Source organism: Zophobas morio, unplaced genomic scaffold, assembly GCF_036711695.1.
Source record: "Zophobas morio isolate AGI-343-1 ecotype UQ-CSIRO unplaced genomic scaffold, CSIRO_AGI_Zmor_V1 ptg000075l, whole genome shotgun sequence".
Classification (NCBI taxonomy): Eukaryota; Metazoa; Arthropoda; class Insecta; order Coleoptera; family Tenebrionidae; genus Zophobas; species Zophobas morio.
The window spans coordinates 1,178,871-1,206,739 of NW_026972180.1; the positions used below are offsets into that span (position 1 = coordinate 1,178,871).

The 27,869-nt window shown below is 31.0% G+C and overlaps 1 protein-coding gene across 6 annotated transcripts in view; it reads right to left on the minus strand.

Annotated features, from left to right (window-relative positions):
• LOC135143758 (transcription factor hamlet-like) overlaps positions 1-27,869 on the minus strand; it is a 321,297-nt gene that overhangs the window by 146,575 nt on the left and 146,853 nt on the right. For 3 of the 6 annotated variants that reach the window (XM_064075694.1, XM_064075693.1, XM_064075692.1), the window contains exon 1: positions 233-378. The exons of 2 other annotated variants lie outside the window; for them this stretch is intronic. Coding sequence is in view for 1 of the 4 variants with exons in the window: in XM_064075689.1 (XP_063931759.1) it covers positions 78-96 (19 nt within the window). In the remaining 3 variants the exon portion in view is untranslated. Of the gene's footprint in view, positions 1-77; positions 165-232; positions 379-27,869 lie in introns of those variants that run through there. One more of the 6 variants, XM_064075689.1, reaches the window with a different exon arrangement.

The window sequence follows — 27,869 nt, forward strand, 5'->3', positions numbered from 1 at the left end:
CTCCACCCAAGATAAAACCAAAAGACTCACACCTTCCCCATCACAATGTAACACTTACTCCTCGCCCCATAACTCACCCAACAATTTACAAAACATTTAGGTACCAAACATTACATAACATATCTCCAGATAAACCATCCGCCGCCATCTCGCCGCCGACTCAAACTGCACCACGATGACTCCCGCCATAAAACCTCTGGGAAACACACCTCATCAAGCAGCATCGACTTACCAGAAGCCCGATTCTTTCCCGTTTACGAGTGTCTCATTAATCGCCCATTACGGCACTGCCCGTCTTATCACCTCGGCGCATTTTTGCGTCGTTACGTAACCGATCGACTGGGACGATAAGCCGCGATCGCCCGCCACCGCCGCACTCTTGCCACTGCCGGACAGCCCCAGGTCCTCCAACACACTTCCTCCGCTCCAGAGTCCTAAAAACCCTGCGGTTAATTATTCCTTGTTATCAAACCGCAAGAAAGTGTCTTCGAGCGTAATTAGTACATCCTCAGTGAGTTCCGGTGCCCGGATGATCACACGGTTCCGGAAACGATAAGGCAATCGCGGAGCGGGGTATCGATGGGGTTGGGGCCTTATCGGTTGCTCCTTGTGATAAACGAAGAAGAAGAAGGATTTAATTAAGAAGCTTTAAGGTTAACGTGGGATGGAACTTGACTGTGGGCCTCCAGGTACCATTTTCTTACGATGCCCTGATGGTAATATTAACGTTATTATAATGATGTATTTGTTTACAAATATTGTGTATACCAGAAAACGTGCTTGAGTAGGTGGTGTGACTTCAATTTTCATTTCAATACAATTAATAATAATATTAATTTAATCCTCGATTTATTTCACAGCTATGGAGCGTTTTCTTTATACCTCTATAAAAAGTATATATTGGCATTGTCTTTCGTTTTATTTTTCCATTACCGATAGGAGAAATGCACTTTCCCAAGCTCAAATTATTAAATTCGTATTGAAAAATTTATAAGAATAATAGGTATTATGTAAAGGTTGGCTCACATTGGCACTGAGCCGAATTACAGACCAACAGTAATGTAGTAAATGTAAATAAAAACCGTTTAAAAAATTAACTAAATTACTGTTTTAAATTTTTCAGTTTTCCAAAGTTCTGATTTTATAATTTTTCTTTTTTTCATTGCAATTTTTGGTTTTGAATTTTTCAACTTTTCAAATTTTAGATTATTTTATGTTTTCAATTTACATTATTTAGTTTCATGATCAATTTTTGATTTGCAATTTTTCTAGTATTAAATATGTAATGATAATAGTTTTAAAATTTTTTACTTTTTTATTTTATGATTTTAAAATTTTTCCATTTTTCAGCTATTGGATTTTAAAACTTTTCCATTTTTAATTTTCCACTTGTTCGAATCTTCAATTGTTCATTTCCTCAAATTTTCGATTTGAACTGATTTAATTTTTGTTTTTTCAATTCCGATTTTTTCAATTTTTTTTTGTTTCTTCAATTTTTAGTTTTTGCAATTCTTCGTTCTGGTTTTTTATTTTCTCCATGATTTAATTTTTCGGTTTTTCAATGTTCTGCTTTTGTGATTTTTCTTTTTTCAGTCTAAAATTTTTCAATTTTTGAATTTTTCGACTTGCAATGTTTCGGTTTTCAATTTTCTGTCTCTTCAATTTTTGATTTGCAATTGTTATAGTTTTCGTTTTAAATATGTAATAATGATGAAAAATTTAAATTTTTTCACTTTCACAAACTTAAGATTTTATAATTTTTTGTTTACAATTTTTCGATTTACAATTTTCTAATTTTTATATTTTTTTTTGGTTTCTTCAGTTTACGAAAAACGACCCTTCGAATGTTCATTTTAAAATTTTTCTTTTTTTCGATTTTGCAACATTTGGATAGATTTTTTATTTCTTTTTTTTTATTTTCGGGCTTTCAATGTTCTTTTTTTATAATTTCTATTTTCCAATGTGAAACTTTTCAATTTTTTGTTTCTATAATTTTTAATTTGCAATTTTTCTAGTTTTCATTTTAAATTATGTAATGATAATAATTTTTTAAAAAATTCACTTTCACAATCTTACGATTTTCCATTTTTCAAGTATAGGATTTTAAAATTTTTTCGTTTATTCGCCTTCTCAATTTTTCCATTTTTAATTTTTCAGTTTTTCGATTCATGGGTTTTTGATTTCTTAAAATTTTCAATTTGTACTTTTTCGTTTAGGTTATTTATTTTCTTTATTTTTAGAATTTCTTGATTTTTTAATGTTCCGATTTTACATTTTTTGTTTTCTCAATTTACATTTTTTCTGTTTTTCCCCTCTTCAATTTTTCGGTTTGCAATTTTTTTATTTTTTTGTTTTTTTGGTTCCAGTGTTCTTTTTTAAATTGCAAATTTTGGTTAGAGTTTTTAATCCTTTCAATTTTTCAATTTTTCGGCCATTTAATGTTCTTATTTTATAATTTCTCATTTTTCAATGTGAAGCTTTTCAATTTTTGGATCATTCGATTTGCAATTTTTCGACTTGAAATTTTTTGTTTTTTCAATTTTCGCAATTTAATTTAAATTCTTCGATTTTTCGATTTTCCTGCATTTGGATCTTTAAATTTTTAGATTTTCACGAGTTTTCAATTTTGAATTTTTCAATATTTCGACTTTTCAGTGTCTACAATTTTTCAAATTGCAAATTTTGGTTAGAGTTTTTCCTTTTAATTTTTCAATTTTTCGGCCATTTAATGTTCTTATTTTATAATTTCTCATTTTTCAATGTGAAGCTTTTCAATTTTTGGATCATTCGATTTCCAATTTTTCGGCTTGAAATTTTTTGTTTTTTCAATTTTCGGTGTGTAATTTTTTGTGGTTTTCATTTTAAATAGGTAAAATGATAAAAAAAATTACAATTTTTTACTTTCACAATCTTAGAATTTTAGAACTTTTCCATTTTTCAGTTACTGGATTTTAAAATTGTTTTGTCATTTATTCGACTTTTCTGTGTTCTCATTTTGTTGTTTTTCTTTTTTCAATGTGAAACAATTTTTCCATTTTTCAATTATTGGATTTTAAAATAATTTTTTCATTTAAATTCGACTTTTCAATTTTTCCATCTTTAATTTTTCAATTATTCGATATTCAATTTTTTGTTTCGGTTTTTTTTCTTTATTTTTACAATTTTTCGATTGTTCAATGTTTCGATTTTATAATTTATTGATTTTTCAGTTTCGATATTTTCTGTTTTTCCTTCCTTCAATTTCAATTTACAATTTTTTTTTATTTTATTTTTTTTTGGTTTCTTCAATTTTACGAAATGCTTGTCTTTGAGTGTTCATTTTTAAATTTTTCGGTTTTTGGATTTTGCAACATTTAGAGAATTCAATTTCAGTTCAGTGTCTAAAATTTTTCGAATTACAAATTTTCGTTTCGGTTTTTTATTTCCTTTATTTTTTTATTTTTCGATTTTTCAATAATCTTATTTTATAATTTCTCTTTATTCAATGTAAAACTTTCCAATTTTTGGATTTCCAAATTTCTTCAATTTTTGAAATGCAATTTTTGTAGTTTTCGTTTTTCACTTTTTAATTTTTCAATTTTTAGGTTATCAATTTTTGATTTCTTTCTTCAATTTTTCCTTTCATAAATTTTTCTATTTGCAATTTTTTTATATATATATTTTTTTGGTTTATTCAACTTTATGGCATGCGACTTATCAGGTGTTTATTTCAAAATTCAATTTTGATATTTAAATGTTTACATTTTTACGATTTTTCAATTTTTAATTTTTCAATTTTTCGACTTTTCAATGTTCTTATTTGATAATTTCTCTTTTTTGATTGTGAAACTTTTCAATTTTCGGATTTTTCGATTTGCAATTTTTCGATTTTAAATTTTTGGTTTTTTCAATTTCTGGTAAGTATGCAATTTTTGTAGTTTTTATTTTAAATATGTAACAATGATACAAATTTTTAAAATCTTTCACTTTCACACTTACGATTTTAGAATTTTTTCATTTTTCAATTATTGGATTAAATTTTTTTTTTATTTTTTCGACTTTTCAATGTTCCGATCTTGTAACTTTTTGTTTCTTCAATTTCGATTTTTTCAATTTTTCCTGTCTTCAATTTTTCCTTTCTTCAATTATTCGATTTAAAAAAAAATATTTTCATTTTTTTTGGTTTCTTCAGTTTTACGATTCGAGTGTTCACTTTTACATTCTTGAGTTTTTCGATTTTCTAACATTTGGATGTTTCGATTTTCACGAGTTAGTTTTTAATTTCTCAATATTTCGATTTTTCAATGTCTTCAATTTTTCGATTTGCAAATTTTCGTTTCGGTTTTTTATTTCCTTTATCTTTTCAATTTGAAATTTTTCAACTCAATTCGTTTTTTCTTTTTTCCAATTTTTCGATTCTACTTTTTCAATTGTGCAATTTTGCGTTTGTTTTTCCATTTTTCAACTTTTTCTGATTATTTAGTTTTTTGATTCTCTCTTCGAATAAAAAAAATATAATAATTGTAAAAATGTAAAATCAAAATTGGGAGACTTAAAATTGAAAAAAAAACTCAAATTCGAAAAAAGGAAGTAGGTACGTTTTGTAAAATTGAAATATTTATAATTAAAGAAATCGGAAAATGGACACGTGGAAATTCAAAAACTGCTAAGCCGAAAAATTAAAAAATTGGAAAATCGAGAGAGTGAAAAATCAGAGACTAAAAATTTAAAAAATTGAATAAAGGAAAAATTATAAAATCGAAGGAAAGATTGTGAAAATTCTGATATAAAATCGGGAAGATGAAATTTAAAAAACGGGAAAACGAAAAATTTTTTCATTCTTCAAATCTTCTTGGACTTTCCAGTTTTTCGTTTTATCTATATTTCAGTTTTGAGATTTGTCAACATTTCGTTTCTTAAACTTTCAAATTTTCCTTTCAATTTATCGATTTTTTACCTTTTCGATGATTCAGTTTGTCCAAGTTTTCAATTTTCCAAATTTTGGATTTTTTGACGTTTCGGTTTTTCGGTTTATCGATTTCCCAATTTTTTGATACTTCGACTTTTAAACTTTTCAAGATTTCAGTTTTTCGATTTTTATAAAAAAATTTCGATTTTACGATTTTTTGGGTAATTACTTATTTTTTAATTTTTAATACTGCAATTTTTCGAATTCTAAATATCTCAGTTTTTTCATTTGTCAAATTTTCCATTACCCAAATTTTCAACATTTCAATTTTGGGAATTTTTCATTTTCTGAATTTTTCAATTTTTGGATATTTCCGTTTTACGATTTTGCAATTTTCCGATTCTTCAATTCTTCGATTCTTCAATTTTTCGACTTTTCAATTTTTCAATTGTTGGACTTTCTCAATTTTCGATTTCTCGATCAATCGATTTTTTGACTTTTCGATTTTTGCATTTTCCGATTTTTTATTCCATTTCTCGATTTCACGTCGTTTCGTTGTTTCGATTGCTCGACGACCCGAATTCTCGATTTCTCTCTCAGTTTTCAATTCTGAATTTTTTTATTTTTTCAATTTTTCAGGTTTTCGACTTTTCGATTTTTACATTTTTAAAATTCTCAATTTTTCGATTCTCAAAAAGTCTTCGATTTTTCAGTTTTGAAATTTTCCTATTTTTCGATTTATACATAGATTTATCGATTTATTTATTTTTTTGTATTTGAATTTTCTTATTTTTCATAATTTCGGTTCTTAAACTTTTCGATTTTTCAATTTTTCAATTTTCGATTCTTCAATTTTTCGACATTTTAATCTTCGATTGGATACATTTTAGATTTCTTGATTGCTGGATTTCTCGGTTTTTCAGGTTTTCGATTTTTCTACTTTTCAATTTCTTGATGTTTCGATTTCTTGATCTTTTGATTTTTCGGAATCTTACTTTTAGATTTATGAGTTTTTCAATTTTTCGATTTTATAAAATTTTTAGTTCTTCAACTTTTCAATTTTTAGATATTTCAGGTTTCTGAGTTTTCAATTTTTGGAATTTTAAAATTTTCAATTTTTCGTTCTCTTCGCTTTCAGTTTTACGCTTCGAGGGCTCACTTCTAAATTCTTCAGTTTTTCGATTTTCTAACATTTGGATGTTTCAATTTTCACGAGTTAGTTTTTAATTTTTCAATATTTCGATTTGCAAAATTTTCGTTTCGGTTTTTTATTTCCTTTATCTTTTAAGTTTCCAATTTTTCAACTCGATTCGTTTTTTCTTATTTCCAACTTTTCGATTCCACTTTTTCAATTTTGCAACTTTTCGTTTATTTTTCCATTTTTCAACTTTTTCTGATTATTTAGTTTTTTTGATTCTCTCTCCGAAATAAAAAAACATAATAATTGCAAAAATGTGAAATCAAAAACGAAAAAAGGTAAAATATAAAATGAAGACTTAAAAAATTGGAAAACCGAAAGATCAAAAATTGGGAGACTTAAAATTGGAAAAAAAACTCAAATTCGAAAAAAGGAAATAGGTACGTTTTGTAAAATTGAAATATTTAGAATTAAAGAAATCGGAAAATGGACAAAAGGAAAAATCATAAAATCGAAGGAAAGATTGTGAAAATTCTGATATAAAATCGAGAAAATGAAAATTAAAAAACGGGAAAATCAAAAATAAAAAATAAGAATTTCAAAAATTGAGCAAAACGAAAAATTTAAAATCGAAAAATTAAGTATTTAGGAACTGAAAAATCCAAAAATGAAAAATTGTAATACATATCTAAAAATTGCAAAATTCCAAATCAAAAAATTTAAAAATTTGAAAGTCGAGAAATTAAAAAAAAGATTGCGTCGTATACGTTTTTTATAGTACTTGCGAAAAGAAAGGAGTTAAAACTCCAAAATTCAACAAATTAAACTATGATAACGAAACACTGAAAAATGGAAAAATTGAAAAATTAATTAAAGTAACAAACAAAAAATTGTGACATAAAAAAATTGTAAAATCGAAGAAAAAAAAAGAAAAATTTGGATATCAAAAAATTGGTCGAAGGTAAACAATCCAAATTTTTCGAAAAACTGAAAAATTTGATTATGGGAATTTAATTTTTTTATGATAACCTTTATACGTTAAAATAAAGCTGTATATAATATTGAAGAAGCATGCTACGTGTTTGTTTCAAGTCAGTTTTTTCATTACAAAATTTTGTGATGACGTTATAAAATTTACAAGATTCAATATAAGACTAAAAATAATAGTACTGTATTCCCAAAGTTTCGAGAAAATTGAGTGAGTCGTTCCTGATTTAATCAATACAATAAATTGTGTCATTCATTGATTTTTTTTTGAGTCATCGTGTACATATAAGTATTTCTGACGTATGTAATAGCTCTCTTCCGAACTATTAAAAAGTTTCAAAGTGTCACATCACTGATCGATTGTGAATAACACAAAATAAAATTCAAAAAACGAAGACTAGAATTAGCACGAGTCATGAATTCCAAACACCAGGTTATCCTTACCGCCGTCCCCTTCCCCGCCCTCGTATCGATCAAAAATTCCCTTCTTATCACCGAGCCGCGACTCCTTTCAATAAATTATCGCTTCCCCCGTTGCATTTTCAAAACCATCTGCGTCTAAACGCGATCGAATTGCAATAATACGTTCTTGTAGTACAATAACACTCATTTCCTTTTGTTCTTGGTCGGCGTTAGAGTATCCAACAGATGTCGGCTCAGCTCCGGTGATTCCGGGAAGAGCGGATTAATTGAGTGATGACAGTGACCCCCGGAGTCGTTCCGGGAGATAAATGATGGAAATCCATTAGGGCGGCGTGCCTTCACACCCCTTACAGATAACGAATGGCAGATCTGATGCGAAAAAGAAGTGGAACATATGTTTAATAAAATTAGCTGCGAGATTTATCGCGGGAGGGAGCGAAGGGTAATTTATGCAAGGCGGGGTGGAAGAATTTTTGCACTATGGGGAGTTTATACAATGAAAAATACGTGTATCGGTGAAACTAATAATTAGAAAATGGACAATAATAAAAGGGATTGTTTTAAACTGGAACCATTGTTTTGTCTAAAATCACGGTTCAAATAAATATTTACTTTTCAATACTGTAAAAATAATTAGGAGTATACTGGAGATTAAAATTCCGTGTTCCAAATATGACAATCAATAACCTTATATCGTACTTATTTAAAATATCTGGAGACAAATTGTTAGATAAATTTCTCGCTAAACCTGTGTTATTCAGTTTTGGCCTCATTTGAACTTAACTGATTTCTGGAAACCCATTTTGTAACCGCCGTAAATATGTCAACGTTTTTCTCTTAAAATCTGCCTCAGCAGAGTGTCAACAAATTTCACGATTTGTAATATTATATCTACTCGAAGCCACACATTCAAGACGTGAAAAGAACACTTTTCCTGGTGAACTGCACATAAGATTTTACAAAATTCGGTACGAGACGAGAGAGGTTTTAATTTTCTCTAAATATTTTTATTTCATGCATACTTCGTGTGAAAAAATAATCAAGTGTTTTGATGCAATACCCTGGAAAGCAAAAGCAATCAAACAATCAAACAAACATTTTACAATTTTTTTCAACGTGTCAAGTGTTTCGTTCATTAGAACGGGGACCGTAGGTCCGTATTTTCTGATGTTGAAAAATCAAATGGTACAACGCTAACCAAAATTTTTCAGATCAACCGCAGCAACAAAAGAATGACATCCGTCGTCCCGAAATTTTACGATAGTATATTTGTGGGTTATGAATCCGCGTTGAGTTTTTACCCTTGGCAACCACATTTTTGGAAAAGAATCAAAATTATGTAACATCTTACAATTTAACTTTGAAATTGCGAAATCGAATGCTTTGAAATCTTACACACGACACGTTTTCAGGTTATCAGAAACATGATAAAACGTTAATCAAAATTTCATGTCCCCTCTCCCTCAGCAATTTTTACAATTTGGTCGAATAGATGCTATTTAAATGTTAAAAAGTAACACAGTCCTGAACTTGTAGTTTATGAATCCGTGTTGAATGTTTATCGTATCTTTCCATTTTAAGAGTTTTCAATTTTCCGATTCTTCAGTTTTTCGATTTCTCAATTTCTTTTTTGGATTTCCGAATTTTATGTTTTTCGACTTTTATGTTTTTCAACTTTTTGATTTTTCCATTTCTCCACTTCTCAATTTTTCTATTTTTTAAGTTTTTGATTTGTCAGTTTTCGACTCTGTAACTATTATTTAAATTACATAAATTTTTATATTTTTAAAATTCTGAATTTTTCGTCTTTTCGAATTCTCGGTCGCCCAAATTTTCGATTCTTCAAGATGTCTTACGCTTTTTAAATTTTCCTATTTTTCACTTTATGAATTTATAAACGTATCAATTTTTCAGTATTAGAATTTCGGTTCTTAAACTTCTGGATTTTTCAGTTTTTTGATTTTTCTATATTTCAGTTTTTCCAATTTTTAAAATTTGGAGTTTTCTATATCTTGATATTTCGATTTTTCGATTTCTTAGTTTTAGATTTTTCGGTTTTTCAATTTTTCGATATTTCAGATTTTTGACTTCAAATTTTTCGAATATTAGAATTTTCAATTTTTCGTATTTTTTATTTCTCAATCTTTCAATTTTTTGACTCTTCCATTCTTCTTGGACTTTCCAGTTTTTCGTTTTATCAATATTTCAGTCTTGGGATTTTTCAACATTTCGATTCTTAAATTTTCAAATTTTCGTTTCAATTTTCCGATTTTTTACTTTCCCGATGTTTCAGTTTTTTGATTGTCCAAGTTTTCAATTTTTCAATTTTTCGATTCTTTGACTTTTCGGTTTTTCGATCAAGATTGCAGTTGTGGGATATTTAAAATTTTCGATTTTTACAAATTTTTTGTTTTACCTTTTTTTATGTTTCGATTTGGCTGATTATTTTTTATTTTTAATACATCAATCTTTCGAATTCTATACAGGTTTTTCGATTTTCAAATTTCGAGAATTTTTCAGTTTCCGAATTTTTCCATTTTTGGATATTTCTGTGTTACGATTTTTCAATTTTCAGATTCAATTTTTCGATTTTTCAATTTTCGAATTTTTGAACTTTTAAATTTTCGGGTTCTTGATTTTTTGGCTTTTCGACTTATAAGTATATTTTTCAATTTTTACATTTTTAAAATTCTGAATTTTCCGACTTTTCGATTAGTCGATCTCTCAAATTTTCGATTCTTCACGATGTCTTCGATTTTTCAGTTTTTAGATTTTCCTATTTTTCTATTTACGAATTTATCGACTTATCAATTTTTCGGTATTTGAATTTTGAGATTTTTCATCATTTCGGTTCTTAAACATATCGATTTTTGCTCCTATTTTTCGATTTTTCGATGTTACAATTTCTCGACTTTTCTATCTTCAATTCTTCAATTTTTCGATATTTTCATTTTCGATTTTTTTAATTTTAGATTTCCCGATTGCTCAATTTCTCGATTTTTCAGTTTTTCCATCCATCTATTTTTCAGTTTTTCCAATGTTTTTCTATTTCTTGATGTTTCCATTTTTTGAATTTCCGATTTTTCAAATTCTTGGTTTGAGATTTTTGGGTTTTTCAATTATTCGATTTTTAAAATTTTCAGTTCTTCGATTTTTCAATTTTTCGATATTTCAAGTTTTTGAGTTCAAATTTTTCGAATATCAAAATTTTCAATTTTTCGCATCTTTTATTTCTCAGTCTTCCAATTTTTTGATTCTTCAATTAATCTCCTCGGACTTTCCAGTTTGTATTTCGTTTTATCAATGTTTCAGTTTTGGAATTTTTCAACATTTCGATTTTTAAATTTTCAAATTTTCGTTTACATTTATTCGATTTTCAAGTGTCCAAGTTTTCAGTTTTCCAAATTTTGAATTTTTTGACTTTTCGGTTTTTCGGTTTATCGATTTCCCAATTTGTTGATACTTTAGAATTCTAAATATCTCGGTTTTTTAATTTTTCAAATTTTCCATTTCCCAAATTTTCAACATCTCAGTTTTGGGAATTTTTCATTTTCTGAATTCTTCAATTTTTGGATATTTCCTTTTTACGATTTTGCAATTTTCCGATTCTTCAACTCTTCGGTTCTTCAATTTTTCGACTTTTCAATTTTTCAATTGTTGGACTTCCAAATTTTCGATTTCTCGATCAATCGATTTTTTGACATTTCGACTTTTGCATTTTCCGATTTTTTTTCCATTCTTCGATTTCACGTCTTTTCGTTGTTTCGATTGCACGACGACCCGAATTCTCGATTTCTCTCTCAGTTTTCAATTCTGAATTTTTTTATTTTTTTAAATTTTTCAGGTTTTTGATTTTTCGACTTTTACATTTTTAGAATTCTCAATTTTTCGATTCTTCAAGATGTCTTCGATTTTTCAGTTTTGAAATTTTCGTATTTTTCGATTAATAGATTTATTGATTTATTCATTTTTCTGTATTTGAATTTTGTCATTTTTTATAATTTTGGCTTTTCGATTTTTCGAATTTTCAGTTCGATTTTTCAATTTTTCAATTTTCGATTCTTCAATTTTTCGACATTTTAATCTTCGATCTGATAGATTTTAGATTTTTTGATTGCTCGATTTCTCGGTTTTCAGGTTTTCGATTTTTCTATTTTTCAATTCCTTGATGTTTCGATTTCTTGATCTTTTGATTTTTCGGAATCTTACTTTTAGATTTTTCAGTTCTTCAATTTTTCGATTTTATAAAATTTTCAGTTCTTCAACTTTTCAATTTTTAGATATTTCAGGTTTCTGAGTTTTCAATTTTTGGAATTTTAAAATTTTCAATTGTTCGTCTTTTCGCTTTCTCGATCTTTAAATGTTTTATTCTTCAATTCATCTTGGACCTTCCAATTTTTTCGTTTTATCAATGTATCAATTCTTAAGTTTTCAAATTTTCATTTTGATTTTTCAATTTTTTAACACTTTTATGTTTCAATTTTTCGATTTTTTTACTTTTCGGTTCTTCGATTTATCGATTTTACAATTTTTTGATGTTTCCACTTTTAAATTTGTCTAGAATTTGGGATTTTTTAATTTTTTGATTTTTTTAAGGAAGTGTTTTATTTCTCGACGTCTCGATTTCTGTTTTCAATTCTTATTCATTTTTCAATTTTTCGATTTCTTGATTTCTCAAATTTTCGATTCTTCAAAATGTCTTTGATTTTCCTATTTTTTGATTTCTGAATTTATCGATTTATCAGTTTTTCGATATTTGAATTTTGGGATTTTTCATCATTTCGGTTCTTAAACTTTTCGATTTTTTTTTGCTATTTTCAATTTCTCGATTGCTTGATTTCTCGATATTTCAGTTTTTCGATTTTTCTATTTTTCATTTTTTTCCAATTGTTAAAATTTAGACTTTTCAATATCTTGAGGTTTCGATTTGTTGTTCTTTTGATTTTTCGAGTTATTAGTTTTGAATTTTTCGGTTTTTCAATTTTTCGATTTTAAAAATTTGCTGTTCTTCAATTTTTCAATATTTTAGGTTTTTAAGTTTTCGATTCCTCGATCTTTCAATTTTTGGATTCTTCAGTTCTTCTTGGACTTTTCCAGTTTTTCGTTTTATCAATTTATCAATTTTTCGATATTTCTGTTTTGGGATTTTTTAACATTTTAATTCTCAAGTTTTCAATTTTTCGTTTCGATTTTTCGATTTTTTACATTTTCGATGTTTCAATTTTTCGATTGTCTATATTTTAAATTTTTCGTTTTTTTGAGTTCCCAATTTTTTTGATTTTACGATATTTCGATGTTTCGATTTAGCTATTTTTTCATTTTTATTTAATTTTTAATAATCTCTCAAAACTTCAATGTCGGTAATTTTCCATTTTTATTGCTGTTTCTTTCGATTTTTTGACTTTTTGGACTTTTTCGACATTTCAGTTTTTAAATTTTTCAATTTCTCAATTATTGTATTTTATAAGTATATTTTTCCCAAAGCACTAGATATTTCAAATCTTTTTTCTGGTAGAATTTTAGAATTTTTAATCTTGCTTGCCTTGACATTTTTAACATCATAATAAGTCAACTGAATGACAAAATTTTAAAATATGATCGCAGCAGTCCAAATAATGTAATTACATAAGTATAAAATAAACATTCGCGAAATACAACCTTCTCACGTATTTTTTTTATAACTTCAACTATTTTTTCAAGCCAAGTTCCCAATATTATTATCTTTTTGTCATTTTGGTTGCTCTCAGTTCCAGTTTTTCCCGTTTTATTTTTTTCTACTTTGAATTCTTGAAGTTGATTTAAATTCACTCGATCAGTTATCTTAAATTTACAGATTAATGTATCGACGTAAACAACAATTCCTAAAACTCTTGAATTTTAGACAAGCAAACAAATAAAACAATCATAAAACAAAACCTCGTTCAGCATCTACAAGGTCTTTTCTGAACAACCAAACACAGGGTGATCCTCCACTTCCGACCCACCGTTCAAAACGTGATCAGTGATCAGTGATCACCAAAACTCATGGATTTAACTCTAAAGCTTCGAACATTGTTTAAACTGAGATAAGAATATTTTGAAACACTATCGAACCATAACATACACCATGATCAACGGTAGTTCTATCTCCCTCGACGCTAATTTGGCAAGATTTAATCAACCGTTTACAGTAGTTTGTTGTAGTGTGTAACCACTTGATGAGGAAATCCAACAACAATAAATTTGTGGCAAACACTTCACTTGACCGCTTATACAATAGACGGTCATTAATTAATTAAAAATGATAACAGCGAAGATAAAAAATTAATTTTGATCTGCGATAAGTATCATCCTTTCCCGGAATATTGATATCGAAAATATTGTTTGTGCGCAGAATTAGGTCTAATGAATGAATCAAATTGAAAATCTTGAAAATTACGCAAATCAAACACGCCAATCCTCTCAGCGTGACGCAAGACCCCCCATCATGCCCCACATTGCAAAACTAGATAACAGATAAGATCAATTAACGGAAACATCCAAAGATCGCCTATTTTGGGCAACTGGATTGCAATGGTTTAAAAGCTATTGAGAAAACAGGCAACACTTTGTATATATAAACACTGTAAACCCAGAAATGCCAACTGCAAGAAAAGGAGTGTCCCAGGGGTTTTCTCTGTTCTGGGTCCGCTTTTGTACCTTATTTACATCAGTGACTTGGAAACACAAAATGAAAAATTAAAATTTAAAAAAGTGGACCCAAATTAGAGCCTTGGATAACCCCACCATTACTATGAAATTACGGCTATTGATATTCAACGTATTGATATATATTCATAATAATTGATTTCAAAAGCAATACTATTTGAACCGTTACATAATCTGATATTTTGTAATTTTCCAAGTAAAATACAGTGATATGCTCTATCACAATTGCAAATAGGACTTTGATAAACTTGTTCTTTTATAACCCCCTAGAGGAAAAAACCTAAAGGTGTTAAGTCGGTACTACGAGGGGAGCATGCATTCTCACTGCCTCTGTCAATCCACTTATTTGCAAACCTATGATCAGGATAGTCCCTAACGGCTTTGTGATAATGAGGTGGTGCCTTGAAATGAGATATGTATTTTGTGTTGCATTGCAATTTGGTCAGAGTCCCGTCATTATAGTACTCACCCTGTATATAGTTCTCCACAAAGTATGAGTTATCATGTAAAGTTAAGTAAAACTTCGATACTAAGGCAAGGATGAGTAAAAACATGTAACATATAAATTGATATAAAATAATGTACAGTATGCCAAACAAGAAAAAGAAATTGATAAAACGACAAAACGGTGAGTGATTACTGGAGAAAAAATAAATAATAGATAAATAAATTGATCAAGTAGACACTATTGATAACAATCAGCAAACACAATATTTTTGCAACTTACAATAAATGACGCACGTCTAGGATTACATAAATCAAGTGACATAGCGTAAGTATTAAAAAGTGCACATCTTAAAATCGGCGAATTTTTATAAAATTTGACAACGAAAGGTGACACGATGTCGTGAAGATATTCTAGGTATATTTCGATTTAACTGTGACAATAATGACATGCAGTCAACAAATCCATTGAACAACTTATAAAAAAAATAAGGCATCTTTGAACCTAATTTAACGAAATAAAGATATACTGATATCCATAAAAATCCGAACTCGGAGGAGTTGAGCGATTTTGTTCATGTTATCGGATCCGATATGGGAGCAGTCATGGAAATCACTCTTATTGTAACTAGTAACTGCTAAAATAAAACTGATTTTGGCAAATGACATACCCTCTAAGAAAAGAGAGGGAGGGTGGGCGGAGCTAATAGCTATAATAGGCTAATTTTAGCAGATACTAGCCTCGCCAACGCGACCTATTTTTTCTTAGAGAGATCTGATTTGCCAAAATCAGTCTTATCCTAGCATGTACTAGATTTTGGCCAATGAGATACCTTGTAAGTTGTAAGAAACGAGAGGGTGGGTGGGTGGGGCTAGTAGTTACTAAGATAAAACAGATTTTTTTCAAATGACATATTCTCTAAGAAAAGAGAAGGTGGGTGGGCGGGGCTAGTAGCTGGTAAGGTAAAACTGACTTTAGTAGATACTAGTCTCGCCTACCCGCCCTCTATTTTTTTAGAGAGATTTCATTTGCCAAATTCAGTCTTATCCTAGCAGGTACAAGCCCCGCCCACCCACCCTCCCTTTCCTTAGAAGGCACCTCATCTGCCAAAATCACTCTTTTCTCAGCAGATACTAACACCGCCCACCCACCCTCTGTTTTCTTATAGGATATGTCATTTGCCAAAATAAGTCATATCTTAGCAGGTGCTAGATTTTGGCAAATTAGATATCTTGTAAGGAAATAGAGAGTGGATGGGTGGGGCTAGTACCTGCTAAAATAAGACCGATTTTGGCAAATGAGATACCTTGCAAGAAAAGAGAGGGTGGGTGGGTGGGGCTAGTAGTTGCTAAGATAAAACAGATTTTTTTCAAATGACATACTCTCTAAAAAAAGAGAAGGTGGGTGGGCGGGGCTAGTAGCTGGTAAGGTAAAATTGATTTTAGTAGGTACGAGTCTCGCCTACCCGCCCTCTATTTTTTTAGAGAGATTTCATTTGCCAAAATCAGTCTTATCCTAGCAGGTACAAGCCCCGCCCACCCACCCTTTCTTTTCTTAGAAGGCACCTCATCTGCCAAAATCACTTTTTCTCAGCAGGTACTAACCCCGCCCACCTACCCTCTGCTTTCTTATAGAGTATGTCATTTGCCAAAATCAGTCATATCTTAGCAGGTGCTAGATTTTGGCAAATGAGATACCTTGTAAGAAAAGAGAGGGTGGGTGGGTGGGGCTAGTACCTGCTAAAATAAGACCGATTTTCGCAAATGAGATGCCTTGCAAGAAAAGAGAGGGTGGGTGGGTGGGGTAAGTAGCTACTAAAATAAAACAGATTTTTTCAAATGACCTACCCTCTAAGAAATCCCTCAGCAATTAATTTTTTTTATTATTTCTGACCGATACATTTCTGGCCAACAAAAATTTTTTTTGCTAATATTTTAAAAATAAACGTGAAAAATTATTGCTATTCTTATTTTGCTAGATGGATATTAGCTGTTTCGAAGAATTCAGAAGAATCTAGAAAAAACAAGAAGAATCTGCAGGGATCTGAAATGATCTGGAAAAATTTGAAAGGATCTGAAATGATATGAAAGGTGAAAAATTCTGAGAGTATCGAAAAAATCTGAAAGAATCGGAGAGAATTTAAGATTTTTTCAAATTCTCTGGATCCTTTCAGATTCCTTCGAACTTTTTTTTCAAATACACCACCAGAATTCCTCAAAATTCTTTAAAAGTTTTCAGTTGTGTTCAGAATGTTTTAGATCCTTACAAATCCTTTCAGATTCCTGCACTCTGACAGATTTTTCTAGATTATTTTAGATTTTGCTAGATTCTTCGAGACTGTATTACATTCCTTGCCAGGAATCCGAGAGAATCTCGAAAATCTCGAAAAATCAATAAGAATCTAGAAGAATTTGGAAGAATCTGCAGGGATCTGAAAGGGTCTGAAACGATCTGTATAGAACTGAAAAATTTGAACGAATATGAACAAAAATGAAGAAAGAATATCAAGAAATTTGAACGAATCTGAAAAAAAATGAAAGAATCTCGAGAAATTTTAAGGAATTTGAGAGAAATTGGGAGATTCGAAAAAAATCTGTGAGAACCTGAAGAATCTAGAAAAATCTAGAAGAACTTTGAAGAGTCTGCAGGGATCTGAAAGTATCTGTAAGGTTCTAAAACGATCTGAATAGAACTGGAAAAAATGAAAAAGAATGTGAAACAATCCGACAGCATCCAAAAGTATCCGGAATAACCGGAAACAATCCAAAGGAATCCGAAAGGAGGAATGTTTTTTAAAACGGACAGAATCTGAAAACACCACAAGAATCTGAGGGAATCCAAGAAAATCTGAGGGAATATGAAACTTAGAATGGGAAAGAGTTAGAAAGTATCGGGGAGGATCGGAAAAAATCTCAGGAAATCTAGACGAATCTAGGTAAACCTGAAGGAATCTGGAGCAGTTTGCAGGGATCTGAAAAGATCCAAAGCGATCTTGAAAAATTTGAGAAGACCTGAAAAATTCTGAGGAAATCTGAGGGAATATTGAGGGAATTGAGATAATTTGAAAGAATAGAAAAAAATCTGGAACAAAGTGTATTTTTTGTAGAAATTTTCAATTGTAAGATCCCGAGACCGAGAAAACTGGGCGATAATTTTTCACCAAATTATCGCCAATTTTTCGAGATCGAGGGGTCTTTTTGCTAGGCCCCCCCACCCGCTCTTTCTTCTCTTAGAGGGTATATGATTTGCCAAACCAGTCTTATCTAGACACCTACTAGCCCAGCCCACCTGCCCTCTCTTTTCTTGGAGGATATGTCATTTACCAAAATCGATCTTAGATTGGCCGACCACCGCTCACCCGCCTTCTATTTTCTTAGAGGGATTTCATTTGCCAAAATCAGTCTTATCCTAGCAGGTACTAGCCCCCCCCCCACCCACCCTCTGTTTTTTTATAGGGTATGTCATTTGCCAAAGTCAGTCATATCTTAGCAGGTGCTAGATTTTGGCAAATGAGATACCTTATAAGAAGAGAGAGGGTGGGTGGGGCTAGTACCTGCTAAAATAAGACCGATTTTGGCAAAGGAGATGCCTTGCAAGAAAAGAGAGGGTGGGTGGGTGGGGCTAGTAGCTGCTAAGATAAAGCAGGTTTTTTCAAATGACATACGCTCTAAGAAAAGAGATGGAGGATGAAAGGGGCGGTTTGTCCTATGAGGCAGGTGAGGCAATGCCTCAACAGTGAACAAAAAGTTTTTTTTCTAATATTTTAAAAATAAATGTGAAAAGTTATTCCTATTCTTATCTTACTAGAGGGATATCAGCTGTTTCGAAGAATTCAGAAGAATCTAGAAAAAACAAGAAGATATGAAAGGTGAAAAATTCCGAGAGAATCTGAGAGAATTTAAGATTTTTTCAAATTCTTTGGATCCTTTCTGATTCTCTTTCGAATTTTCAGATTCCTTTCGATGTTTCGATATCTCATTTTTTCGATTTTTTGATGTTACGATTTTTCGATTTTTCAGTTTTTCGATCTTTTTATTTTTCAGGTCTTCCAATTTTTAAAACTTAGATTTTTTTTATTTCTTGATGTTTCGATTTTTTGAATTTCCGATTTTTCGAATTTTTGGTTTGAGATTTTTGGGTTTTTCGATATTTTAAGTTTTTAAGTTCAAATTTTTCGAATGTTAAAATTTTCAATTTTTCGTATTTTTAATTTCTCAATCTTCCAATTTTTTGATTTTTCAATTACCCTTCTTGGACTTTCCAGTTTGTTTTGCGTTTATCAATATTTCAGTTTTGGGATTTTTCAACATTCCGATTCTCAAATTTTCAAATTTTTGTTTCAATTTTTCGATTTTTACCTTTTCGATGTCTCAGTTTCTCGATTGTCCAGGTTTATCCATTTCCCAATTTTTTTATGTTTCAACTTTTACATTTTTCAGAATTTCAATTGTGCATGGGATATTTCAATTTTTCGATTTTTACAAAGAATTTTTGATTTTACGATTTTTTGCTGTTTCGATTTGGCTAATTATTTTTTAATTTTAAATACTTCAATTTTTCAAATTTTTGACATCTCGGTTTCTCGATTTTTCAAATTTTCCATTTCCCAATTTTTCAAAATTTCGATTTTGGGAATTGTTCATTTTCTGAATTTTTCTATTTATAGTTTGCGATGTTTCAATTTTTCGATTCTTCAATTTTTCAGTTTTTGGACTTTCTAAATTTTCGATTTCTCGATTAACCGATTTTTTGACTTTTCGACTTTTGTATTTTTCGATTTTTTGAATTTTCTATTTCTCGATTTCTCGTCTTTTCATTGTTTCGATTGCTCAACAACCCGAATTCTCGATTTCAATGTTTCATTTTTTGAATTTTTCAATTTTTCAGGTTATTGATTTTTCAATTTTTACATTTTTAAAGTTCTCAATTTTTCGGTTCTTCAAGATGTTTTCGGTTTTTCAGTTTTTAAATTTTCCTATTTTTTTAATTAATTTTTCGGTATTTGAATTTTGTCATTTTTCATAAATTCAGTTGTTAAATTTTTCGATTTTTCCTTTCTATTTTTCAATTTTTTCGTATTTTAGTTTATCGATTTTTGGAATTTTCAGTTGTACAATTTCTCGATTTTTCAATTTTTCGATTTCTCGATTTTTAAAATCAGCTGGTACCTGCTAGGATAAGACTGATTTTGGCAAATGAAATCTCTCTAAGAAAATAGAGGGTGGGTAGACGAGACTAGTACCTGCTAAAATCAGTTTTACCTTACCAGTTACTAGCCCCGCCCACCCACCCTCTCTTTTCTTAGAGGGTATGTCATTTGAAAAGAATCTGTTTTATCTTAGCAGCTACTAGCAATCGAAATCGAAAAAATGAAAAACCAAAAAATTCAAAACGTAAAAACTCGAAAAAGCGAAAGATCAAGAAACCGAAGCTTCAAAAAATTGAAAAAGCTACATTTTACAATTAGAAAAAATGAAAAATAGAAAAATCGAAAAACTGAAAAATCGAGCAATCGTAAAATTGAAAATAGGTAAAGAAAAATCGAAAAGTTTAAGAACGGAAATGAAATCCCAAAATTCAAACACCGAAAAATTGATAAATCGATAAATTCATGAATCAAAAAATAGGAAAATCTAAAAACTGAAAAATCGAACATTTTTTGAAGAATCGAAAATTTGAGAAATCGAGAAATCGAAAAGTGGAAAAATTTCGAATTCTAAAAATGTCAAAATTAAAAAATCAAAAACCTGAAAACTCGAAAAATTGAAAAATTAACAAGAACTGAAAACAGAAATCAACAAATCGTGACTTCGAGAAAATTTAAAAGTGACATTCCGAAAAATCGAAAGATCAAGAAATTGAAAAATCTGCGTTTTAAAAATTGAAACAACTTAAAAATAAGAATATTGAAAAATTGAAAAATAGAAAAATCGAAAACCTGAAAAATCGGGTAATCGAGAAATCTAAAATTTATAAAATCGAAGAATAAAATGTCGAAAAATTGTAGAATTTTAAAATGAAAAATCGAGAAATCGAAAAATTGAAAAATCGAGAAATTGTACAACTGAAATTATGAAAAATGACAAAATTTAAAAACTGAAAAACCGGAAACATCTTTAAGAATCGAAAAATTGAGAATTTTAAAAATGTAAAAATCGAAAAATCAATAACCTGAAAAATTGAAAAATTCAAAAAAAAACAATTGAAATCGAGAATTCGGGTTGTTGAGCAATCGAAACAACGAAAAGACGAGAAATCGAGAAATGGAAAATTAAAAAAATCGAAAAATACCAAAGTCGAAAAGTCAAAAAATCGGTTAATCGAGAAATCGAAAAGTCCAAAAACTGAAAAATTGAAGACTCGAAAAATTGAAACATCGCAAACTAGAAATATCCAAAAATAAAAAAAATCAGAAAATGAACAATTCCCCAAATCGAGATTTTGAAAAATTGGAAAATGGAAAATTTGAAAAATCGAGAAACCGAGATGTCAAAAATTTTAAAAATTGAAGTATTTAAAATTAAAAAATAATTAGGCAAATCAAAACGGAAAAAAATCGTAAAATCAAATTTTTTTTATAAAAATCGAAAAATTGCACAATTGAAATCTTGAAAAATTTAAAAGTTGAAACATCAAAATATTGGAAAATCGATAAACCTGGACAATCGAGAAACTGAAACATCGAAAAGGTAAAAAAGAAGAAGCAAAAAATTGGAAGATTGAGAAATTAAAAATACGAAAAATTGAAAATTTTAATATTCGAAAAATTTGAACTTAAAAACTTGAAATATCGAAAAACCCAAAAATCTCAAACCAAAAATTCGAAAAATCGGAAATTCAAAAAATCGAAACATCAAGAAATAAAAAAATCTAAGTTTTAAAAATTGGAAGACCTTTGCATAAAAAAATGCTATTCTTATCTTGCTAGATGGATATTAGCTGTTTCGAAGAATTCAGAAGAATCTAGAAGAAAAACAAGAAGAATCTGAAAAAGTCTGCAGGGATCTGAAATGATCTGGAAAAATTTGAAAGGTGAAAAATTCTGAGAGGATCGAAAAAATCTGAAAGAATCTAAGAGAATTTAAGATTTTTTCAAATTCTTTGGATCCTTTCAGATTCTTTCGAACTTTTTAGATTCTTTCAAATACACCATCAGAAATCCTCAAAATTGTTTAAAATGTTTCAGTTCTGTTCAGATTGTTTTAGATCCTCACAAATCCTTTCAGATTCCTGCACTCTTCCAGATTTTTCTAGATTTTTTTAGATGTTAGATTCTTCGAGATTCTTGCCAGGAATCTGAGGGAATTTCGAAGAATCTCGAAAAATCAAGAAGAATCTAAAAAAGCGGAAGAATCTAGAAGAATTTGGAAGAACCTGCAGGGATCTGAAAGGGTCTGAAACGATCTGTATAGAACTGAAAAATTTGAAAGAATCTTGAGGATTCCTGACGGTGGCTTTGAAAGAATCTGGAGAAATTTGAAGGAATCTGGGAGAAATCGGGAGATTCGAAAAGAATCTGTGAGAACGTGAGAGGATCTCGAAGAATCTAGAAAAATCTGGAAGAGCTTAGAAGAGTCTGCAAGGATCTGAAAGTATCTGTAAGGTTCTAAAACGATCTGATTATAACTGGAAAAAGTTCAGAAGAATGTGAAAAAATCCGACAGCATCCAAAAGTATCCGGAATAATCGGAAACAATCCAAAGAAATCCGAAAGGAACAATCTTTAAAAAAACGAAAGAATCTGAAAACACCACAAGAATCTGAGGGAATCCAAGAAAATCTGAGGGAATATGAAACTAAGAATGAGTAAGAGTGAGAAAGAATCGGGCATGATCGAAAACAATCTCAGGGAATCTAGACGAATCTAGGTAAATCTGGAAGAATCTGGAGCAGTCTGCAGAGATCTGAAAGGATCCAAAGCAATCTTGAAAAATTTGAGAAGACCTGAAAAATTCTGAGGAAATCTGAGGGAATATTGAGGGAATTGAGATAATTTGAAAGAATTGAAAAAAATCTGGAACAAAGTGTATTTTTTCTAGAAATTTTCAATAGTAAGATCCCGAGACCGACAAAAATTATTGCCAACTTTTCGAGCTGGAGGGGTCTTTTGGCAGACTATTTCTTGAAGAAAATTTCATTTTTCGGCCTTATGCTAATTTTTAATAAATAAAATTGTAAACACTCATAATTAAAAACCAAAATCGCTCTATCCGTGTTTTCGTCGTCATCACAACAAACTAAATGTATTAATATCATTACAAAATTTAGTGTGTTTTCATTGGTCCATGCGGGGAAATGTTCGTTTAATACTATGCTATCATTGATTGATGCAGGGAACTTATCGATCGATAAGTTTTTGACTAAAAAAATGTTCACGTAAGTCGCCTATGATTTGTCATAATTTGATTTTTCTCACAATTTTATTGGACGAAAATTTATGAAGGAAATAGTCGCATTAATTTTCAACCTGACCATTTATTTATGGAAAACTTGGTATTGATTATTTGATCGTTGAGACGTCATAAACGTATTGAAATGAATGTAAACAAAAATTAAGCCAATTTTTTCCGAAATTCTTGATATTAAAATTAAATAAATACGAATTAGATTTCCTGGGACAGAAAAATTACACATTTACATTTATTACTAATAGAAAATTAAAAAAATATATCAATAAAGCACAAGGTCCTATTGCTCCAACAGTCCCAAAGAAACTAGACGAAGTCCTTAATAAAAATAGGAGTTTCACTAGACTAACTAATGTGGCAAAAGTTTTAGATGAACAGTTTTCAGATGAGGTAAATATAGACCCTCAAATTGTGTCGATCGAGAGCGTAGTTTTTCAGTATATCGAAGACATTCACTTAAAATATAAATTTTAATATAAATTTAAAAAAACAGTCTTATTTACTCTCCTCATATTTCCATTTGAGTTTCAGCGCAGACATACTTCAAACAAAAAACAAAAGAAAAACCACTGGCAACTGATGAATTTTTCAAATGAACACCCGAAAGCCCGATCACAGATCTCGCCACCGCAAAAAAGCCCATTCATCGCGGTCTACGTTACGCACTCCTGAAAAATTCATCTCCAAACAAGGGACACCGGGCAGCTGTCTCGCCGCCCCTCATTTATTAACGCGGGCCCGCGGGCACGCCACTGGACGCCGCCAATATGCCGCTGTGCACACAGTGCATAATTAAATTCGCCACCCCCGGCAACCACCGACCAGCAATTTTCGGAAGATTTTACGTGGCGGCGCTCAATTGGCGTGTTATTGTTGGCTCAGTCTATTTTGACTTAATAAAATTTCGGATTTATTTCCAGAGGAATAAACGTTAAACGAGATGGCGGGCGGCCAAGCGCGCCCAGGGGCGGACACTCGCAAATTCGACATCCAGAGCGGATTTTTTCACTATTAGTTGAAATAAACGCAGAGTTTTCGCACAACACTGTTTGGTTAGTGTGAGCGTGAATTTTTCAAGGCCGGATTAAGCTGGGTTTTTTTAGCTCGTCATAAGTAAGTCAAATAGATAGGTATTGGCATGAATGAAATTTATTAACAATAAAGCTGACTGGATAATCCGACTTATCAAGTTTTAGCTATGTGTATATACACTACTGAAGTGTAGATACTCAATTTATATATTTAAGGAATTTAATAGTTTGAATTTGTCCTGTTAATCGATTAGATTACTCCGCCTCCACAATGCCAATCAAACAATTTCAAGAAATTTTTTAGGTCAATTTTAGACTCCGATTCATGCTCATAGTCACTTAGTTCAACAATCGCGAGATATTTCTCAAAAAATATTCGGATAAATTCGCTGTTTGGGCTTGATAAAACGATAAAGCGAACGACGTCAGTTTTCTAAAGATAGCAAAATATGAAAAATTAAAAAAATTCAATATCAGTATTGCTACTAATTTTTTTAATCTTTTTCTAAACACTCTCTTTTTCGAAAAATATTTATTCAGGCAAGTGGAGTTCCTCAAGTTTTTGTTTTGAGGCAGTTCTTATTTGGTGTATTTATTAGTGACATTGTTGACGTAGTTAATATAAGAAAATATCGACTTTTTTTGGCTGTGTAGACAGTAAGTAAACGGTAAATAAAAAAATAAATTAGTTATTTACGATACCACATGACCGAAAAAATAACGTCGTCTAGTTAACTATGGAATCAATTAAAAAAAAAATGTGTGGAAAAACTGCACTGCCAGATCTGCACCGCATTAGAGACAAAAACCGTTTCCCTACATGACCCCACTTCGGTAATAACTGGAAAATAAAAAAAATATTTTCTGTTTGAAGCATTTCTATTGTTATAGTGACAATACAAATGCCAAACTGCCAACACAATTTTTTTTATTTAATTCCATAGCTAACTCGACGACTTTTTTTCGATCATATATCATATATATCATAGATCATTTATTTGCGACATCTAGACTTCACTGTTTTCGTTGTTTGGTATACGTGCCATATGTTCTTATTTCAATTCAAATCATCATCCATAGTACCATACGATCGAAAAAAAAAAGTACTTTAGTTGGCCATTTTCGTAAAATCTTTGGATAACAAAAATTGTATGATCTGTTTCAAGTATTTTTTTATTACACTGATAATACATATGTCAAACTGGCAGCTAATTTCAATGGAAAACAACACCACAGTTAAAAAAAATCCATGGCTGGCTAGACCACGCTTTTTCTCGATCATATAGAACAACAAGTGGCTTATAATCGAAAAAAGTCGTCTAGTAAGTCATGAAATTCAAAATAACACAAGGAACGCATGGGTGTTGCCAACATAATTTTTTTTAACATTAAAATTCAAGTCAAGAAACTGATACTAAATTTATATCTTCAAAAAAATCCATGTTAACTACAACTTTAAGGCTACTTCCTGCTAAGATTAGACTGATTTTGGCAAATGACATACCTTCCAAGAAAAGAGAGGGTGGGTGGGCGGGGCTAGTACTTGCTAAGGTAAGAGTGATTTTGGCAAATGACATACCTTCCAAGAAAAGAGAGGGTGGGTGGGCGGGGCTAGTACTTGCTAAGATTACACTGATTTTGGCAAATGAAATTTCTCTAGGAAAAAGGAGGCCGGATGGGCGAGGCTAATACCTGCTAAAATCAGTTTTATCTTAGCAGCTACTAGACACGCCCACCCACCCTTTCTTTTCTCAGAGGGTGTCATTTGAAAAAATCAGTTTTTTTCGTAGCAGCTACTAGTCCCATCCACCCACCCTCTCTTTTTTTGCAAAGTATCTCATTTGCCAAAATCGGTCTTATTTTAGCAGGTACTAGTCCCGCCCACCCACACCCTCTTTTCTTAGAAGGTATGTCATTTGCCAAAATCAGTTTTATCATAGCAGTTACTAGCTAGGATAAGGGTGATTTTGGTAAATGAAATCCTTCTAAAGAAATAGAGGGCGGGTGGGCGGGGTTAGTACCTTCCAATCTAAAATCCATGGTTGACTAGACTACGTTCTTTCTCGATTATCTAGAGTAACAGTAGCATATAATCGAAAAAAGTCGTCTAGAAGGTCATGAAATTTATTTTTAAAATAATGATGTTGGTATTGCAGCTATTTGACATTTATGTGGCCGTAACTCCAAAATAACACAAGGAACACGTGGGTGTTGCCAACATAATTTTTTTAACATTAAAATTGAAGTCAAGCAACTGATACTAAATTTATATCTTTCTCAAAAAAATCTTTGTTAACTACTACTTTAAGGCTACTTCCTGCTAAGATACGACTGATTTTGGCAAATGACATACCTTCCAAGAAAAGAGAGGGTGGGTGGGCGGGGCTAGTACTTGCTAAGATAAGAGTGATTTTGGCAAATGACATACCTTCCAAGAAGAGAGGGTGGGTGGGCGGGGCTAGTACTTCCTAAGATAAGACTGATTTTGGCAAATGACATACCTTCCAAGAAAAGAGGGGGTGGGTGGGCGGGGCTAGTACCTGCTAAGATAACACTGAATTTGGCAAATGAAATTTCTCTAGGAAAAGGGAGGCCGGATGGGCGAGACTAGTACCTGCTAAAATCAGTTTTCACTTAGCAGCTACTAGAGACGCCCACCCACCCTCTCTTTTCTTAGAGGGTATGTCATTTGAAAAAATCAGTTTTATCTTAACAGCAACTAGCCCCACCCACCCACCCACCCTCTCTTTTTTTGCAAGGTATTTCATTTGCCAAAATCGGTCTTATTTGAGCAGGCATTACCCCCGCCCACCCACCCTCTCTTTTCTTAGAAGGTATGTTATTCGCCAAATTCAGTTTTATCATAGCAGTTAAAAGCTAGGATAAAGGTGTTTTTGGTAAATGAGGTCCCTCTAAGAAAATAAGGGCGGGTGGGCAAGGTTAGTACCTGCTAATCTAAAATCCATGGCTGACTAGACCACCTACTTTCTCGATCACATAGAATAACAATGGGATATAATCGGAAAAAGTCGTCGAGTAGGTGATGAAATTTATTTTTAAAATAATGATGGTGTTGCAGCTATTTGACATTTATGTGGCCGTAATTCCAAAATAACACAAGGAACGCGTGGGTGTTGCCAACATAATTTTTTTAACATTACAATTCAAGTCAAGCAACTGACAATAAATTTATATCTTTGTCTAAAAAATCTATGTTAACTACTACTTTAAGGCTACTTCCCGCTAAGATAAGAGTGATTTTGGTAAATGAGCTACGAAAGAGAGGGCAGGTGGGCGGGGCTAGTAGCTGCCTAGATAAGACTGATTTGGCAAATCAGATATCCTTTAAGAGACGAGAGGGCGGGTGGGCGGGGCTAGTAACTGCTAAGAAAAGACTGATTTTGGTTAATGAGATACCATCGACGAAAAGAAAGGGTGGGTGGGCGGGGCTAGTACCTGCTAAAATTAGTTTTATCTTACCAGGTACTAGCCCCACCCACTCTCCCTCTTTTTTTTTACAAGGTATCTCATTTGCGAAAATCGGTCTTATTTTAGCAGGTACTAGCCCCGCCCACCCGCCCTCTATTTTCTTCAGGGCATATGTCATTTGCCAAAATCAGTTTTATCATTGCAGTTGCTAGGTAGGATAAGGGTGATTTTGGTAAATGAGATCCCTCTAAGAAAATAGAGGGCGGGTGGGCGGGGTTAGTACCTTCTAATTTAAAATCCATGGCTGACTAGACCACGTTCTTTCTTGATCATATAGGATAACTGTGGCATATAATCGAAAAAAGTCGTCTAGTAGGTCATGAAATTTATTTTTAAAACAATGATGTTGGTAGTGCACCTATTTGACACTTGT